This window comes from Salarias fasciatus, chromosome 8, assembly GCF_902148845.1.
Source record: "Salarias fasciatus chromosome 8, fSalaFa1.1, whole genome shotgun sequence".
In the NCBI taxonomy this organism is placed as follows: domain Eukaryota; kingdom Metazoa; phylum Chordata; class Actinopteri; order Blenniiformes; family Blenniidae; genus Salarias; species Salarias fasciatus.
In genome coordinates this window covers 20,321,539-20,340,824 of record NC_043752.1, presented here as the reverse complement: position 1 = coordinate 20,340,824, position 19,286 = coordinate 20,321,539, and the positions used below count along the sequence as shown (strand labels likewise).

Here is a 19,286-nt window from a genome sequence, read left to right as displayed (position 1 = left end):
TTTCAGATGTGATCATATCTGCTTCAGTGTCCTGATTTCTATTGGTTAGGAGCTTCATGGCCACCAGGAGGCACCAGAGAACTTTCTCTTCATTCTCTCAGAGTATTTGACTGTGAGAAACAGAAACTTTATTCAGGGTTTCATTCTTCGACTGAGTGGAAACTAAACGTCACTCAAAGTTTCACACAGTAATAATCATAATAATAATGATGATAAACAGGAAAACCATTTTCTTAAAGGTGCATTAAGGAGTTTACACGTTTTATGTGAAACAGCGCCCCCTGCAGGCCTTGGGCGTAATGCAGCTTAGTGAAACACTGCCTGTGGCTCGCGTGCACGGAAGAGGGGAACTCCGTCTTCGCTCATTTAGTAGCGCTCAAGTAAGATGTAAGTTTCTTCTCCCTGGTGGAGTCTGTGTGGAGCTGCAGTGCTAGAAGCCAGTCTGTTCTGACTTTCTGGAAGATCCTGCTCAGTTGTTGCTCACTAAGCATCTGGCGGAGTAATGGCGGACAAAACGAAACCTAACTAAATCAGGCCAGCCGGAGCGTTCATTATGACATTCTTTTCAAATTCTCCCCCAAAAAATTCTGGTGTCGGACCGGCACTGCAGCTTTCAAGTGACAATTTAGCGCTGTTAGAGGTTCTGGTAATGAATATGTCAGGGCACATTGGACACATCATTAAAAATGTGTAACATATTTATGGTGGAAAATAAGTATTTTTAAAGTTGAAAAACTCCTTAATGCACCTTTAACATGAAAAACAGCCGTCTGTTCTCTGGAGACTCCTGATGTGAAACCAGGAAGACGGTGTGACTGTGTGTGTGTGAGCGGTCGGTCACACACACACACAGTGTTGTGTTCTCAGCGTGTCTCGTTCTCCACCTTCAGAACCTGCTCAGGTGAAAATATGCCCACGTTGTTAAAAGGCCTCGGGCTTTCAGGGGAACGCGTCAGGAGCCTGTTGGCAGACTCTTCCTGACAGCAGGGGTCACTTCCTGTTTCCTGTTCCTCACAGAGGAGCGACTCACTGGTTAGTTCACCAGGAGCTGCTTCCTTCACCTGCTCCGTCTGCTGAAGCCTGGAACACAACTCCTGTCCTCCAGCCGGACCCCCTCTGGGTCTCCAGACCCCCTCTGGCCCTGGTCCTGGTCCTGGTCCTGGTTCTGGTCCTGGTCCTGGTTCTGTGTCGCCGGCTGTTTGAAGTTTGGGCCGATCAGCGGCTCAGACGTGTATCAGTGTTTTTTCTTGTGTTGCCTGCTGTAGTTTCCTTCAGCGTAATATCAGTATCTATATTTATATTTGTATGATATATTCCCTGTAGAAACCCAAAGTCTTGATGCAATAAGAGACCTGCGGCCTTACCGTTAGCTTAGACCATGTGTACTGTGAGCAGACCCGCCTCACGCTTCCCTTCTGTCTGTCTTTTCTTTTTCTTTGTGTTCTCTCGTATTTTAGCTGTGATTCTGTCTCCAAGTCGACTCAGACCGATTTCACCAAACGTCCAGTAAGACGACGCCTTCATTATCTCTGTATAGTCTTTAAGTGAAAACCCTGAAGGTTCAGTGGAAAGAAATGGCTCAATTAATGTTTACAAAACCTGCAAAAGTTCACATTCATGCAGAAAAAGACGTCAGATTTCAACTTGACGTTCCTTCTTTGTTGAAGGTTGTGAAGCTTTCTTCCATGGGACCACTGATGGGCCCTGATGGGCCCGGTTTCTCCCGCCAGCCATATGTTGAACACCCATAGCAGAAATTCATGTTTTGTTGACTCTCTCCTTAAAAACGTCCATCAGGATTTAAAGTCCCAGTGAAAAATAGGGAGTAAAATCTGAATGAAAATGGTGTGAACATTACTGACAGATGTTATTTATGTGAAAAACAAATCAGATGTCGATGCTTGTGTTGTTGAAATGGGATTATATTCCCATAAAAGAAAAACATGTAGCATCGGTATGACAGCTTTACTTTTAAGGATGTGTTATTTACATATTTATCAGAACAGTGTTAATTATGATGAAGCGAAAATGCCGTCCAGTGTGGTGAAACGAGTCTGAACTTACCAAAGTAAAGGATTCATCTTCAAACTGACGTTTCACAGGAAATAAAGACATCAGTGTGAAAGCGCGTCTCACTTCCTGCTGCTTTTTTCAGTCTATCAGTGTTGACCTTAATGCTGCCGTCTAAACTTCCATCCACCAGCCATTCATTCATCTTCAGTTCTGTCCAAACTGAGGACTTCCAGTTGTGTTTTACACTTTGTAACCACCAGAGGGCGCCACCCCGCTGACTGAGCATCAGTCGTGCTGGACTACTTATGGGTTTACTTTATTCCGTCGTGCTTGGATAGGTTCTCCTCTATTTGTGAAGATTTGACCTCATCACGTGACCTCTGCGCCACAGTTCCTCCGCCATATTGGACCGGGCACCTTTTTTTTCCACTTTAACAGTACACTACAATAACTTACTGATAAACAAGGAAGACAGAGTTCTGCTTTTATCTTTATGACACAAATAAGGTAGGAGAATATTACAGTATCCAATGAATAATCAAACATTCAATTAATTTTATCACTTAATTGATAAAAGTTTGTTTTTCGTCAATGTTTAAATACAAAGTTTACTAAAGATTTGGCAGACTTTAGGTACTTTTTCCTCACTTTATTTCATTAGTCTCCACAGTCTCCACATGATTAGTTTTCATATAAGTAATATTATATCCTATTTCACTATTTTATACTGTTATTTTAGAGCGTTCATATTGTTCTATTTTTATTAAAGTCTGCAGGTCAGTGTGTTCCGGTTCGCGTTGCCCGGTCCAACATGGCGGACGCACTGACGCATCACGTCAGTCCGCAGCATGACGTGACGAGGCCATGCGGCTCACGTGTTTTCCTCCCGGTAGTAAACATTACAGCACCGGACCCGGGTCTGAGACGCACTGTGTGTGCAGTGGACTGCCCTGTTACCCCCGCTGAAGCCCCCGGTAGTTAAGATTACAAGACCCGAACCGGACCTGGACCCGACCCGGGACACCGGAGACGAACCGCGTGTGTGTGTGTGTGTGGTGTGTGTGTAGTGGACTGCCAAACTGTTAACCCCAAACAGTCATTATGGCCTGTTCGATTCCCACCGTGGCGGACCTGCTGGCGGAGGCGCGGCTCCTGTTCGGTCAGGTGTTCGGAGGAGACGTCCCGCACGTGGCGGCGTGCGCCCCGGGGAGAGTCAACCTGATCGGGGAGCACACCGACTACAACCAGGGGGTGGTGCTCCCGATGGTGAGTGATCAGTAACGTTCTGATGAGGACCCATCCTCCTGGGAACTCAAACGCTCTGAAGCAGTTTCAGTGTGGACTCGAACCGATGTTCCCCTCACAGTGTCATCGCAGTGCAACGCACTGCTTCCCTCTTGGGTGCGTCTGAGACTTCTTCCTGTTTCCGGCCCCAGGCGTTGCCCCTGGTTACCGTGGTGGTGGGGAGGCGGACCCCGGGCCCGGGCGTTACCGTGGTAACAGGGACGAAGGATGCGGACGAGCCCCACAGGGTGGACCTGGTCCTGCCCCCCGGCGGCGCCCCGCTGCCCCCGGGGTCGCCCCGCTGGGCCAACTACGTGAAGGGCGTGGTGGAACATTACCGAGGTGAGCGGAACGTTCTCTAACATCTGACGCCGTCAGAAGAACTTCTCTTCCTCTAGGGAAGTATCACTGGCCAATCAGAACGCTTCAGCCAATCAGAACGCTTCAGCCAATCAGAACGCTTCGGCCAATCAGAACGCTTCGGCCAATCAGAACGCTTCAGCCAATCAGAACGCTTCGGCCAATCAGAACGCTTCGGCCAATCAGAACGCTTCAGCCAATCAGAACGCTTCAGCCAATCAGAGCTCTGCAGGTAAACAGGAGAATAACTGGAATTCAGAATTACTTAATTCTGAATAAACTGAATCCAAATTAGAAACTGCAGTAACCGCCTGAGGCCACTAGAGGTCACTGTGTGACCTCAGAACCACCGTCACTGTTCCTCAGTGGGACCTGGGAACTGGTCCAGAGGAAACGGGCTGATGTGGTCTCTCCGTCCTCTCAGGTCCGGTCCAGGGCTTCAGAGCGGTGGTGGTCAGCAGCGTGCCGCTGGGCGGAGGTCTGTCCAGCTCCGCCTCTCTGGAGGTGGCCTTCTACACCTTCCTGCAGCAGCTAGAGCCAGGTGAGGTCCACAGTCCTCTATAGAGTCCACTGTCCCCCACCAGAGTCCAGTATCCCCCACCAGAGTCCACCGTCCCCCACCAGAGTCCTCTATCCTTGAGACTTTCAGGGTCCACCATCACTTAAACCTCCTGCGGAGCCCACTTATTACAAGGCCTCTCTCTGGTCCAAGTGTCTCCCTGGTCCCCGGTGTCTCCCTGGTCCCCGGTGTGTCCCTGGTCCCCGGTGTGTCCCTGGTCCCCGGTGTCTCCCTGGTCCCTGGTGTTTCCCTGGTCCCCGGTGTCTCACTGGTCCCGGGTGTCTCCCTGGTCCCCGGAGTCTCCCTGGTCCCTGGTGTCTCCCTGGTCCCCGGTGTGTCCCTGGTCCCCGGTGTGTCCCTGGTCCCCGGTGTCTCCCTGGTCCCTGGTGTTTCCCTGGTCCCCGGTGTCTCACTGGTCCCGGGTGTCCCTGTCCTTGTGTGTCCCCCCCAGATGACGGAGACCTGGTGTCCAAAGCTGTGGCCTGCCAGCAGGCGGAGCACAGCCACGCCGGCGTCCCCTGTGGCATCATGGACCAGTTTGTGTCGGTTCTGGGTCGGGAGGGCCACGCTCTGCTCATCGACTGCCGGTACCAGCAGAACCCGCACGTTCTGCACTCGTTCTGCACTCGTTCTGCACACGTTCTGCGTCTCTGCTCTCATGAGAAAGACTGATAGAACCAGGCTTTTTCTGCTCTGTGAGGAAACTGATAAACACTGCAGAACAGAATCGACAGTGTCAGAAACAGTAGAGGTCAGAGGTCGGAGCCTGACATGAGCCTGCTGGTGTGCTGTGGTCCAGGTCTCTGGAGTTCTCCCCCGTCCCCCTCTCGGACCCCGACCTCGTCATCCTCATCACCAACTCCAACGTGAAGCACTCCCTGACGGGCAGCGAGTATCCCAGCAGGCGGAGGCAGTGCGAGGAGGCCGCCTCCGCCCTGGGGAGGCGGAGCCTGAGGGAGGCCAGCATGGAGGAGCTGGAGGGTGAGCAGCGCCTCCATCACCCTGCGGGGGGGGGGGGTTCTTGTTTGGGTGGAGCAGGCTGTAGTCAGTGGAGCTTCCCGTCCTCCTCCAGACGCCCGGCCCCGGATGGACGCCGTCACCTTCCGCCGCGCTCGCCACGTGATCGAGGAGATCCGCCGGACGCTGGACGCCGTGGAGGCGCTGAGACGAGGAGCCTACCAGGAGTTCGGCAGACTGATGGTGGAGAGCCACAACTCTCTGAGGTGCGGGCGGAGCGGCGGGTGGAGGCGGGAGTCCCAGGGGGCGGGGCTGCGAGCTGACGCCGTGTGTGTGTGTGTGTGTGTGTGTGTGTGTGTGTGTGTGTGTGTGTGTGTGTGTGTGTGCGCAGGGACCTGTTCGAGGTGAGCTGCATCGAGCTGGACCAGCTGGTGGCGGCCGCCTTGGAGGTGGAGGGCGTGTACGGCAGCCGCATGACGGGCGGAGGCTTCGGCGGCTGCACCGTCACCCTGCTGGAGGCCCGGGCCGTGGACCGGACCGTCCTCCACCTGCAGGTGAGACTGTCTCTAGAAGGGGAGGAGTTTCGAAAGGTTCCGGCGGAGCGAGGAGAGCGTGCGGAGAGCGGTCGTTGTGGTGCCGGAGCGTTGAAGGAACACTGGTCTGTTGTCTCTCCTTCAGAGGAGACCGTTTGTGTTCCGCCTCTGATCCGAGCCGCTTCGGACATTGTTCGTCCAGACAGCGGATGAAAGCACCGTTCTGTGTCCTCGCTGTCACTTTAAGGGGGCCTTTCAGAAGGGTGGGGGCCTTTCAGAAGGGTGGGGGCCTTTCAGAGGGGTGGGGGCCTTTCAGAGGGGTGGGGGCCTTTCAGAGGGGTGGGGGCCTTTCAGACAAACTGCCCCGTCCCCGGTGTCTGCCTCAGACGGCCCCAGTGTCTGCCAGAGGATCCGGGCTGCAGCTGGGAGGAGGCAGATTAGCATGCTGCTGGGCGAGGAGGAGGATTGTGGGTAAAAGAGGCTGCAGCAGATGTGAGTCGGCGTTCGGGTCTTTGGGTCAGATCTAGTTCCCTCATCTCTCCAGCCTCGCCGTATCCCAGCTTCTCCTTTGTGTCGCCCGGCCTCTCGGCATGCTGGACTTCAACCCTCCAGACGACGGCGACGACGGGACGCCGGTCCGGGACCCGGTGTCTCTGAACGTGGGCGGACAGGTCTACACCACGACCCTGGACACGCTGACGCGGTACCGAGACTCCATGCTGGGCGCCATGTTCACCGGGCAGATCCCCGCGCTCCGGGACCGCCGGGGGAACGTCTTCATCGACCGGGACGGGAACGTCTTCCGGCACATCCTCAACTTCCTGCGCTCCGGCGCCCTGGATCTGCCGCGGGGCTTTAAAGAACTGGCCCTGCTGAGGAGGGAGGCGGACTTCTTCCAGATCCGGCCTCTGGTGGAGGAGCTGGCCCACCTGGAGGCGGCGGGGCCCCTCAGCCTGAGGGGGGGGCCCCTAGCTGCCATGATTATCGTCAACTGTGACTCCAAGGTACGGCGGTCCGAGAACACCTGCAGTCCTGAATGAAGAGGCTCTCCGTCCATCAGGGACTCCTCTGGGGGGGCTTAAGGAGTTCCTGTATTCCAGAACCGAAGAAAATCTGTTGCTATTAAACCGTTTAAAGATAGAATACCATCAGGATTATTTAAATGTCAAGCTGATCTTAAAAAGGATCCAGAGAACTGAATCATGGGTAAATTCGGACTGTACTTTAGGAAAGAGGGAAGTGGAGGTCAGTCACACACCAGCAGATCAGTGTGAGTCATTCCAGAGAGCAGCTCCGCTCGGGGCTCGGCCGGTTGACCTGCTGGAGGACCAGTATTCAGCAACATGTCTCATCTGAAACCAGAGCAGCTGATCTGCTGACCCTTCAGCATCGTTCTGGTCAGCCGGTCTTCACCGTAAAGCTTTGGTGTCCACCTCCAGACACTACATGGAGTGACCGTGTTCCTGAACCTCCTAAACTTTACCAGGTTTCACCTAAACCAACGTAGTTTTGGTGGTTTTCTTGAACTGGTTAAGTTATTTCGAAACATCTTGTAAATGAGGCCTGGATCAAACCAAGTCCTCACGTTTCCTGAACTTTTTTTTACGAACCCTTCCCTGATCATGTAGGATCCATCTCTAACTTAAAAAAGTTTGAGAAAGCTGAATGTTTAAAATCCGTTTTTCCAGTAATTGAACTAAACCGAAGCGTCTTCACTGCCTGAACAGAACTCGTCAGGTCCAAACCTTTATGTTTACTGAGTGGTTTTATTCAGTGTTTTCACTTCAGAGCCTGGAATGTGGCCCTGAGCAGGTTTTTCTGGTGTTTTAATGAAACCAGCCTAAACTCAGCCGGCTGTCTGTTGTGGTTCAGCCTCGGAGCGTCTTGGAGCTGCGGTGGGTCGGGCTCTAAACAGGCCCTGTGGTTTCTGAACGGAACCGGTAGCTTTGCACTGGAACCCAAACCAAGCTTCCAGGATCCGGATGAGAACCCTCGGAACGCTCCGCTGCTCAGGAACCGATCCTGGTCCTGCGTCTACTGGGGTTGTCCTGACTCCGGTAGTTTTGGGAGCAGGTTCTTCCGGTTGGTCTGGCTCTGCTCGCCACCGTGGCAGAAAGTCACCTTTCATGTTGAAATAGACGTTCCTGTCATGTTGGGCTGACGTGGAGGCGTGCCGTTGGTGTTATGGAGGAGTACTGGGACGGGTTCTTTGTTTGTGTTTGCTGTGCAGAGCTCTTGGTCAGCGTTTTCTCCTCCTGTCTTTCCAGGTGCGTCTTCTCCACTATAACTTGCGCCACGGGCCGGAAAACTACGAGCTGCGCACGTGCTCGGTTCGAGCGTTCGCCGTCGACCTGTTTTGTACCTGGAGGGCCTTTCTGGCTCTGCTCTGCGAGCGGTTCTGCTACAGGACGTCCCAGGGCGCCGCCCGGCCTCACCCGTGCGACCCTGGAGGGAGCCGCCTGAGGCTGGAGTGGGCGCCGAGGCCCGACCAGCTCCCGCAGGACCAGTACGACAAGCAGCGCTACCGCGGGCTGGCCGTGCGCGACGCCGAGGCGGCGGCGGCGGCGGACGACGTCCCGCTGGGCCCCCGCCCCGTCGGCGACATGCAGAGCTTCCTGGAGGAGCTGCTGAAGGTGTCTCTGGCCGAAGGGTTCCGGGTGGACCTGGCCTCGCCGGACCCGGCCGACGTCCTCCACTGCGCTTCGCTCCGACTGGTGAAGGGCTGAAGGCAGCCGAGAGTCCAGGAGCAGGACCGACACCGGGATCCGCCCCTGGTCCTGATCACTCACCACTTTAACATCCAGCATTCTATCAATGCGATTGTCTTTCTGTAATGAGTCAGTCTCTTTAAAACTGGCATATCCTCTCAAATCTACTCAGACTAAATAATCCCAATAATCCCAACCCCAAGTGGTCAGAAGTTCACATTCTCTACACTTTGAAGGATGAAGCCTTTGCTTTCTGAACACACTCCACACCTGCAGCGACCTGCGACCTTCACGACCTTCACCTCCAACATCAAGACAAACCGCTGACTGCTGTTAAAGCCTAAAGCTGCTGCGTGGCATTAGATTTCCTGTCATGACATTTCATGGAGATGTTTCGATGCTTTTGCTCTTTCAACACTACTTTGTTGATGTGTAACCAGATGTTGAGTTGAGCCTGCAGAGAGAAAATGAGTCCATATTGACTGGAACGTGTCGTCAGGACCGCCTGTCCTTTTCCATTCATCATTCCTCTACTTTCACCATTTCTGGATGAGTTGAGAGCTGACGTGTCTGAGAGGACACCTTCAATCTGAACCGTCTGAAGCGACGTTCTGACAGTGAGTCTGAAGACTTCAGGTATATCACATAACTGAACACGGATGGCCTTGGTTAAGAGTTGTTGAATGAAGTCATCAGAGGCCTCCATCTAAACTGGTGTTTGACAGTAAACGATAAAACATCCAGCCCACCTGCCCAGTCCTGTGGTTGCTGTGGTCTGATTGGTGGACTGGAGTCAGGATGAGTCCCCGGACTGGACGCCATAGTGGAACAGAGCCCGGTAGCTCGTCTGCTGGATCAGACCACGAGGGCCAGCCTTCATCCCCGCCTCTGTCTGTGAGCCTTTTCTCTGGACTCCATCACAGATTCATGTGTTTTCCTTCTCTGGAGCAGCTTTGATGGAGCGGGCCTCTGCAGATCAGCATTCCACCAGAAGACCTGCTGCTCTGGAGCTAATCGGACTCTTCCAGCTGTCGGAGACGTTCCTTCCTGCCCCAGGTGTCAAACCTCCAGGTGCTGTGATGAAGAGACAGTCATCATTCTCTTCACCTGTCCTGGCATGGTGACCCTGGGTCATAATGTTATGGCTGATCAGGGTTACTCGGCCATCTTGGTTATTATAATTACAAGTCTGAAGAGTTTAAAGACGCCAGCAGGGACGTGCTTTCGTTACAGTTGATTGGTTGGTTGGTTAGCTGTTGGGTTTGTTAGTAGGTTGTTGGATTGGGTTGGTTTGTTGGTTGTTTTTGGTTGGTTGGTCGGTTCATTGGTTGGTTAGTGGGTTGGTGGGTGAGTTTTTGGTTGGATTAATTATTTGGTTGTTGGTGGGTTGGGTGTTTGTTGGTTAAATGGTTGGTTGGCTGGTGGGTTGTTGGTTGGTTGGTTGGTTGGTGGAATTGTTAGTAGGTTGTCCGGTTGATTGGTTGGTTGGTTGGTTGGTTGGTTAAATGTTTGGTTGGTTGGTTGGTTGGTTGATTGGTTAGCTGGTTGGTTGGTTAGCTAGTTGGTTGGTTGGTTGGTCAGCTGGTTGGTTGGTTAAATGGTTGGTTGGTTGGTTGGTTGGTTGGTTGGTTAAATGGTTGGTTGGTTGGTTGGTTGGTTAACAGGATAACTCAAGATCTGTGGACAGATGTGGGGAAAAGGGCGGTCTTCGGCAGGAGGTGGACGACTTTCAGACAGGGTAATTTTAGCAGTGGAGGAAGCAGGAGTGAAGGAAGTCCTGAGGAGGGGAAGATGTGCGTCGGCTGAAGAGGAAATCTGTGTCTTTACAACAACAAATGTGTTTTTTTTTCTTTTTCCTTCTTGTCTGAACTTCCTTCCTCAGACTTTCTAAGTGACATGAAGTGAATGAATGGCTGTTTCCCTCGCCGTCTTTTTCCAGGACACACTGGTATTATGATACACATCAGTTAGCCACTGCATTCTCATAACTGTGGTTTGGAAGACGAAGACTGATGCTTTATTAATGTCTAGTGAATGTTTGAGTGAGTTTGGTAGTGACGGGGTCAGAGTGGAGTGTTGGTGGTCTGCGTTCGGTGGTCTGCCTGCAGGATGAGATGAACAAACAGGCCTGATACTGAACTCCCTCTGAAGAGGCGGATTTTGAGACGTGAGACGTGCTGCTTCTGGAGGTCCTCGCTCACAGCTTCCGGGACGTCTGCCGCGAACATCCTGGTTCCAGACTCACACCTTCTCTTCTGGAATGTGATGAAATCCAGATGGACTCCTCATCAGCCAGGTGGTCATAATGTTGTGGCTGTCCCTGGTTCCTCGCTGGTCCTGTCCTCACTGCGTCTGTCTCCGTCTTCTGTCTCTCAACAGGAGCGATTCAGCGGGACTCCCACTTTCTACGTGACGACTCCGTCAGAAGGAGCTCGAGCGCTGGCCCTGTCCTGAGCGCCGGACGGATCCTGTCCTGAGCGCCGGACGGATCCTGTCCTGAGCGCCGGACGGATCCTGTCCTGAGCGCCGGACGGATCCTGTCCTGAGCGCCGGACGGATCCTGTCCTGAGCGCCGGACGGATCCTGTCCTGAGCGCCGGACGGATCCTGTCCTCCGCCATCGAAGTGCCTGGACGCCTGGACGCCTGCTCCGCCCACAGCTTTCCACAGCCGCCGTCTGTCACATGATTTCGACAGCCTGGACGCTCTCACTCAAAATCATTACATGTAATGAACAGAACTTATTATGGGATGGATTTCCTGGCATTGCTTGATTTTTCAGGGTGATTATTTTTTTAATGTAAATGTCAAAACGCTGTGAAATGTGTGTGGTGTTATTACGAAATACAGACGCGCTCCTGAGACTCGGCAGTGTTTCCTGAGTGTTTTATTACGGTGACGATGCGGTTCTGTTCTGGGTTCACTACTGATCCTTTCAGAGACACATGGTGGATCAGGTTTGGGTCCTGCTTCAGTCAGTAACATGTCCAGGGTGTCTTTCTGACCGAAGACAACCTGGACATGTGGCTCGTCCAGCTGAGAGACACTGTTTGACGAGACAGTACAAACGGTCAGATTCACAGAGTTCAAAGGATTAATGATTACCCTGGACACATGAAAACAAGCACACAGTCAGAGTTTCATCAGCTCTCCTTTTAACCAAGACCTTGAAATGTTTGGAAAGTGAGGAGAGCGGCTGATGAGGGGGCGGGGCTAGATGATGGACAGGGTATAAATCAGGTTCCTCAGAATAATGATGTGACCTGATATCTCTGACTCTGTTTTAAAGACTCTTCCCATCATGTCCTCAAGTTGCTGGACAAATTTAAACTGCATTTAGTTTTAAAATTAGTGTCTTTGACTGGATCCTACGCCTTAACAAACATGGCTGACCCACAGAAAGGTGTGTCTCCTGTGAAGACAGCTCATCTGAGTGATCCAACTGTTTGGATTGAAAATATTTTCTTCTTTTTGAGAACAGTAACCCTTGAACAAATAAAAAGCTTCCATGGGTTGGACTGCCACCCTGAATGTCCTGTCTGGAGCAGCGCTGCGATCCAACCTCAGTGTAGCAGGATGCAGGAGAGACAGCCTGAGATTTCGCTCCCTCACAGCGACATTTGTGAACATTTAGTTCACTTTTGTTGCATTTAGCTAATTTTCTTTCATCTGCGAGACAAATTCATGGAAAACAAAATGCGAATGAGAACCTCAGGACTGCAGGACCGTTGATATTTTTACAGGGAGGTTGAAAACACACCTTTTTAATCAGACTTTTAACTGACCTTTTATAGTCCTCTTATTCCATCATTGTTTATGTAATTCTATTCTATTTTATTATGTACTTTTATCTTTTATCACTTTTTTATTTTATAATCTTATTATTTTATATTAACTTTGTATCGTATCCTCTTCAGTTTTTAGCTGTTTAGTTCCAGTGGTTCCTGAGGGGGGTCCTCCACACCGGGAGTTGGATCCGGTCCACTGCTGGGGTTCCTGTGCTCAGGTCCTCTGGTCCTGGTTCTTTGAGGAACAGATTTTAAATATCATGAACTGCTCTCTTCAGACGGTGAAGCCTCTCCTGAAGAAGAGCAGTCTGGACTCCAACATTCCTGATAACGAAAGACCTGAATCCAGCTGATGTAATCGGAGCTGAGCTCACAGAGTTCATCATGTATTCATAACACATGTATTTGGTTTTTTTCTTGGTGTGTAAGAGTTCAGACACTGAGCGGACGACACATTGTATTTGACTTTTTGTCATTTTCTTTATTTTTATGTTTACTGATGAAGAAAACCACTAAAACTAAAACTACGACGACTAAAACTACGACGACGAAGTAACTTACCTAAAGAACCCCTCCCAACCCCGCCCAGCCATCCCCTGAGCCCAGGTCCTTCTGGCTCTGAGGCAAGAACGATAATCCCTCCTCCATCGCTCTTCCTCCTGCTCTTCTCTTTCTTCCTCTTTCTTTTCTCTTCTTCTTCCTTCGGACAGGGGTGCTAGTCTCCTGAACAGGGACCGGGGTGCTAGTCTCCTGAACAGGGACCGGGGTGCTGGTGTCCTGAACCTGCACCAGGTACTGGATGACCGTCCTTCGGTGCATTCTGCCCCCGATGTCCTGCAGCGTCTCACAGGTTAAAGACCAGCATCTGAAGAGGAGGGTGTGATGATGAGACCCTGGCTGACTGGGGTGAGTCGAGGACCAGGATGGAGGATGTCGTCAGCAAAGCGCCAGCTGGTTGGGAGGTTGGTATCAGGGTGACACGGCAGGAACTGAGCTCTGTCCGTGGTGAGGACAGCTTCTGGTTCCTTTGTCACATCAGGAGCTGGACATATGCTGGTGTCTCCATCTGTCAGACTCTGGAACCAGGAAGACGTTCCAGCAGCAGAGGCACATTTCCCTTCCATCAGGTCCCAGCCATAGTACGGGTCCCTGGCGAGGATGCAGTCGTCACAGGACGTGTAGCGGCTGCAGTCTCGTACGTCCACCTGCACCACGGCCTTGCTGGTGCCGCCGTACAGCTGACCTGTTGTGGACAGTTGCAGCGGGTCTTCAAACAGCTGCAGCTCCTCCACGATGCGTCCCTCCTCGCCGTCCAGCTTCACGGCCTTCTGCAGCCAGCCGGACTCTGTGCCGATCAGCAGCATCTGGTGCTGCTCTCCGTTTGGGGATGTCACTTGGTCCACCACGATTTTGGAGAACTTCCTTGATGACTGGACTAACAGAGGTTTTCCACCGATGGGTGTGACGACCCCCTCCATCAGAGGATGGTTCCTCACAAACATCAGGTACTGGTGTGGGCGGTCCCGAGTGGAGGTGATGCCTGTAGCCCTCGTTTCATCGTTAATGCATGAGCCAGGGCGAGGGGACGGCAGCGCTCCGGTGTATCGAACCCAGCCTCTAGTGTCGGTGTCAGTCAGAAACCTCCCGGCAAACACGGCGTTCACGTCTGACAGTCCGTAAGCACAGACCTCAGAATGGCTGCTGGCTCCAGAGTGCTGCGGATTGGACGTGAACGTGGCGTGAAAGATGCTGTCCTTCCAGTTGGTTTGGTTCTTTAGAAGAAAAACATCCTGCATGAGGGCCAATGAGCAAGGGTCTCCAAACGGACAGTCCAGCCGGGCTTTAAAAAACGACGACCACTTCTTTTGAATTTTTTTGCCTCCAAGGTCGCTCTTGCACACGCGAGCGACTCTGGAGACCAGGAGGTCGGCATGCCGTTCTTCCACGGCTTTCTCAGTGAAAAACAGGAAGACTTGGTCGTCTTCTCCATTGTCACTGTCCTTGCTGGCCTCAACGAGGTTGACGGAAACCATGTTGGGCTCGTTGAGCAAAGACCGTTTCATTTCGGTCTTGATGGCGTTCTGTCCAGGTATGGGTCCATGTTTCTGGAAAACCATTTCTGTGCCCAGAAAGTTTGCAGAGGTGGCCGAGAACAAGGTGTCGTCATTCATCAGGGAGGCGAATCGATCGCTGGGGTCAAACGGTACTGCTCCCTTCCCACTCATCTGGTTTCCATCCAGGGAGATGGTTTCGTCTGTGACTGTCATGTAGTCACGAGGGGCTGAAGGCGTTGGTCCCACACACAAGCATTTTTCCACTTTTCATGGTGTGTGTGGCCCTGATGAAGTTCTTACATTTCTTGCTGCTCTTTCCCTTCTTCTGGCAACTGGATTTTGCAGTCGAGCTGCTTTTCCACAACCCCTGTCCAGTTTTCTTGGTGACATCCTTTGCTGAGGGTGAGTATTTTCTCTCCGGCACCAAGGATAATTCGGTCAATGTCCTCTCTCATGTCCTCAGATCACGAAGCCCCGGGCAATTTAGGGTCACCAATTAACCTGACATGCATGTTTTTGGATCATGGGAGGAAGTCAGAGAACCCAGAGAGAACCCATGCACACACAGAGAGAACATGCAAACTCCACACAGAAAGGCCCCGAGCCCAGGCCGGTATTTAAACCCAGGACCTTCTTGCTGTGAGGCAAGAGCGCTAATCAGTGCGCCACCGTGCGGACAAACAGCGGGGCTTCGTGATCTGAGGCTCGAGCGAGAGGCGTGTTAGACCTGCCTACTTTGAATAATTTCAAAACATTTAGCTTTATGCTTGGCGAGCATTTTAGCATTTATGTTTAGCATTTAGATATAGATTTATTTTTCATGGGTACACCACATTTTTAACAAAACATTCAGTTTTGCATGTATTTCTCTCTCAAATGAAAGAAAACTGGGCTAAATGTGAGAAAAGCAGACTCAAAGTTCACAAAATCTCACCCATTAAATAGTAACTGAATATTTACAATCGGTGCACCATAGTTATTGCAGTTTAGAGGAAAACAAGCTTGGATGACAATGCAGTCAATATTGAGATCCACAACTCTGCAACCACTGGACATCTTGTCAGAGCATTTTACAGGCCTGAATCTCAAAACGATGAATCTTGTGAGTTATTAAAATAAAAAAATCTAAGCAATGTATCGTAAAGCTAACTGTTAGAAGAAAGGGAACATTCAGTCATATGATTTACAGTAACTATTAGACAGAAAGAACCCAGCTATACAATAATTCTTCATCTTACCTTAGAAGCACCCTGAACGCATCCTGCCACTGTTTTGAACGTGTCTGGTGCTGCTCTCCGAGGCGCCCTGAACGCATCTTGTGGGCGGAGCCCGCAGCCGGAAGCCGCGGAGCGTCCTGGAGCTGAAAGCCGCGGAGCCTGTTTGACTCTCCCTGAAAGACTCCGACCCTCCCCGCCGCTCTCAGGAGGCTCTGCCCCGCCGGAGACTTCGTCCCGGGGAACAAGAGGCACTGGGCTCGCCGCGGTGCTGTTTTCCGGCCGCGACATATTTTTTTCCGGTACTTTTAAAGTGGAGCTAACGGATACAGCGGGCACGAGCCGAGCAGGGAGACCATCCAGCGGCGGTGAAGCGGCGCAGGGCGGCGGAGCGACGGCCGTGTGAACAGGTGGGTCTGGAGGTGGGGGTGGGTCCAGGTCCAGGTCCGGGTCCGGGTCCGGGTCCAGGTTCAGGTCCGCGTCCGGGTCCTGGTCCGGCTTTAGGTTAAAGCCCGGCAGGTCTCCTGTTGAACTCGGGCTAGCTTCGCTCTGCTTTAGCCCCGCACGGTGCTCTGGATGTCACCGGCTAGCTGGCTAACCTCTGCACCGAAACTCTGCCCCTGATCCGGCTGGTCTGAGCTGACCCTCGGCCGGTTCTCCGGGAGACCCGGGCGTACTGCCCCCCTTGTGGAGGGGAGTCTGCTCCCATTCACAGCCTGCTGAGCTCCAAGCTGCTAGTTTAGCTAACTACCTGCTAACTCCACTAACTCAGCGCGTCTCGCGTGCTGTGCCTGCCTCGTGCTGGCCGAATGAAGCCCCGTACCTGCATTGAGCAGGTGAGACTCACCTGTCCGGTTCGAAGGACGAGCAGGGGGGATTTCAAACGGTCCGGTGTTAAATTACGCGTTTTCTGCATGAAGTCTGGCTCACAGCTGAATATCAACAACAGCGCGTGCTCCGCCACTGCAGAGTGGGGGTTTAGTTTAGTGGGTTAGTTTAGTTTAGTGGGTTAGTTTAGTTAGTGGGTTGGTTTAGTTAGTGGGTTAGTTTACCTGTGTGAGGAACTCCATGCAGTCGGTGGTTTGGTTTACTTAGTGGGTTAGTTTAGCTGCTTGTGGACAGGTGAGGTTAAACAGGAGCAAATTAACCGGACACGTTGACTCTAAATACGGAAACGTTTCACTGGAGTAAGGTGTGTGTGTGTGTGTGTGTGTGTGTGTGTGTGTGTGTGTGTGTGTGTGTGTGTGTGTGTGTGTGTGTGTGTGTGTCAGACTGATTTCTCTCAGATATTCTGTAGTCGTGGGGGGTCAATCTCCGGCGCGGGGGCCACATCAGGTCCAGGACTTCATGCTGGTTTCATTCAGATGTTTTGTTGATGATGGAGGGAAGTTTTTCCACCATCAGGATCCAATTCTGCTCTGATTGCATGTTTACAAGTACAGAGTTACTAAAAGTTGTTTGGCATCTCCTCCAGGAGTGTCTAACTTGCATATTAAGTGTGTAATTAATGTGCAGAGGTGTGTGGGGCTCCTCGCTGGGTCTGTGACAGGGTCTCCTGAAGGACTGAGGACCCAGCATCTCCAGAGCCGTCCCATTGCTGCAGGTGGGACTGAGCTTCGTTTCCATCCAGAGTCGTCCTCGACCACAAACCGGGCCGGATCAATACTAGTCCTGATTGTTTGACATTACCAGGGTTACCCTGGGTCTGGATCTGGTCCAGGACCAGTCGGTTCTGTCTGCTGGTCTCACGAGTAGAGCGGAACGAGACAAATTTCCTGTTCCAGACAGAATAATCCGTTCAGATCAGCTGTGTTTAGTCTGATTGAAGATGATCTTTATTAGGTCTTCCTGGTTGAAAACACTGCAGCTCCTGTCCTCGAGCGTGTGGATCACTTCATAACTCGACCACAAAAGTGCACGGGCACCAGAGATTTCCCCTCCACCTCAGAAACCGCGGCTGGAAATGAAAGAGGCGAAGCGTCACCTGCTGCTGACGGAGCAGCTGATAAGCTGCAGTCATAAATGAATGAAAACAGGACCGTGAATTATTTTAACGGCTCTGTGTTGTGTGCCCATGAGCAGCAGTGGGGTGTAACACCCCCCCCCCACCCCACCCCCCCGGGTTCTGATTACAGGAAGGAGGCAGTGAGTGGTGGAGATATGATATCCTGCCTGCCACACCCACACTGACAACATCTCCTCCTGAGAGGAAGCATCTCCCCCCGTCCGCCTGCATTCTTCTGCAGAAAGTCCTCTGTGTTCCCAGGAATGCTCCAGGTTCCACCTGCTGGTCTCACCTGCCCCCCCTCGCCCCCCCGGCAGCGGTCTTGTGGCAGGTTCTGCTCCACCTCTGAGCCGGCCGCTGGCCCGGCGCCGCCGCCGTCCAGCCTCTTGCTTTCCTCTTCCTGTCTGATTGCATAAGCGGCGGAGTGGAATGCCTCGGATGCCAGGCATTTCCTGGACGCAGGTTCTCCGCCGCGGCAGCGGCAGCGCCGGGGAAGACGGAGCGGTGTCGTGTCGGGACACGTCTTCCCTCTCCGCTCTCGTCCTGACTCACGCGGCTGAGCGGACGTGCTGGGAATGCGGTGACGGCGGGAGAGATAACCGGCGCTACCTGAGAGCGACCACGTCTGCTCGGGGCCGCTCGATACCGGGCCCTTTATCAGGCCCGGCGAGGTCGCGGCACGCGGTGGGAACGGGCGCTCCACGCTCGCTGTTTGCTCTGAGTCATTTCTCAAACCGCCCGCTCTGTGAAGGTCGTGACCCCGCTCGGATGCGAGCGGCGCCCGGAGCCGTCGGAGCGCCAGGCTCATTGTTCTCTCTGAGCCCAGACCCTGCAGCGCTCTCGGCGAGGTCGATGAACCCGCCGGTGGTTCTGCTGCCGGGCGAGCGCGCCGAACGTTTCCCAGAGTGACGGCACAACGTGAGCCTCCACGGCGGAGGTCTGGGGCGGCGGAGGTCTGGGGCGGCGGAGGTCTGGGGCGGCGGAGGTCTGGGGCGGCGGAGCTCTGAGGCGGCGGAGGTCTGGGGCGGCGGAGGTCTGGGGCGGCGGAGGTCTGGGGCAGCGGAGCTCTGAGGCGGCGGAGGTCTGGGGCGGCGGAGGTCTGGGGCGGCGGAGGTCTGGGGCGGCGGAGGTCTGGGGCGGTGGAGGTCTGGGGCGGCGGAGGTCTGGGGCGGTGGAGGGGACGCTGTGGAGAACTCCTCTGCTCCTGTTTCATGGTGGAAGCAGTTCTACATACCCAGAATGCCGTTGTTCTGTCAACAATCAGTAAAGTGAGCCCGTTCTCATGGAACTCTGTTTCGACGTCGGCGTGATTAAAGAACTTTATTCCTGTCAGTCTGGAGCAGATTGATCTGATGGAGGACGAGGAGCGAGACTGACGCCATTTTGATTGGAGGACGACTATAAAAGAAGTGAAGGCTTAATGATTAACCCTGAGAGGTGAATCACCGGTTTGTTCTTACTGCAGGCCGTCATCTCTGAAAGAACTACAGAAGGTTTCAGAGGAACGTCACTTTAACTCTGGACCAGAACCAGGTCAGGGTGTCTGGTTGTCCTGGTTCAGACTGGAGTGGACCAGAGTGGGTCTCTTCCAGGGTGGAGGTGGAGGTGATAAATGATTGACCCGAGGCTGCAGAGTCAGACGGGAGAGAGAGAGAAAGAGAGAGAGACGTCCCTGTTCTGCAGGACCCTTCCTCCTCCTCCTCCTCCTCCTCTCCTTCCTCCTTGTGAGTTTTGCTTTATTTCACATGACTGTAAAGTTCATTTCCCCGCCTCAGCCCTTGATAAGTAGCAGGCGTGGTGTGTGTGTTAGTG

General features: G+C 52.9%; 1 protein-coding gene and 1 pseudogene across 5 annotated transcripts; one reads left to right on the top strand and one right to left on the bottom strand.

Annotated features, from left to right (window-relative positions):
- The first annotated feature begins 2,907 nt into the window (after positions 1-2,907).
- On the top strand, positions 2,908-11,282 carry LOC115393450 (galactokinase-like). 5 transcript variants are annotated; one of them, XR_003931954.1, is made up of 10 exons: positions 2,908-3,279; positions 3,450-3,639; positions 4,082-4,198; positions 4,668-4,803; positions 5,016-5,197; positions 5,289-5,439; positions 5,565-5,727; positions 7,974-9,485; positions 10,566-10,710; positions 10,794-11,282. XR_003931954.1 is itself a non-coding variant. In XM_030098447.1 (8 exons), exons 1-8 carry the CDS (start codon positions 3,115-3,117, stop codon positions 10,866-10,868), a joined length of 1,179 nt encoding a protein of 392 aa, XP_029954307.1. In that variant the 5' UTR covers positions 2,908-3,114; the 3' UTR covers positions 10,869-11,282. The 5 variants fall into 5 exon arrangements, 2 of the variants coding, with proteins under 2 accessions (XP_029954307.1, XP_029954306.1); XR_003931953.1 differs by having other exon boundaries at positions 10,566-11,282; XR_003931955.1 differs by lacking the exons at positions 10,566-10,710; positions 10,794-11,282 and having other exon boundaries at positions 7,974-9,031; positions 9,366-9,740.
- A 1,770-nt stretch (positions 11,283-13,052) lies between these two features.
- On the bottom strand, positions 13,053-18,687 carry LOC115392902 (semaphorin-4E-like; annotated as a pseudogene).
- Positions 18,688-19,286: the final 599 nt, after the last annotated feature.

What these genes read in the sequence shown, in the direction of transcription:
- LOC115393450 (XM_030098446.1), top strand. Translation starts at nt 3,115, where the DNA reads ATGGCCTGTTCGATTCCCACCGTGGCGGACCTGCTGGCGGAGGCGCGG. An exon ending in CAGCATGGAGGAGCTGGAGG is followed by an intron (nt 5,198 to 5,288) that starts GTGAGCAGCGCC and finishes GTCCTCCTCCAG; the next exon opens with ACGCCCGGCCCCGGATGGAC. An exon ending in GGACCGTCCTCCACCTGCAG is followed by an intron (nt 5,728 to 7,973) that starts GTGAGACTGTCT and finishes CTGTCTTTCCAG; the next exon opens with GTGCGTCTTCTCCACTATAA.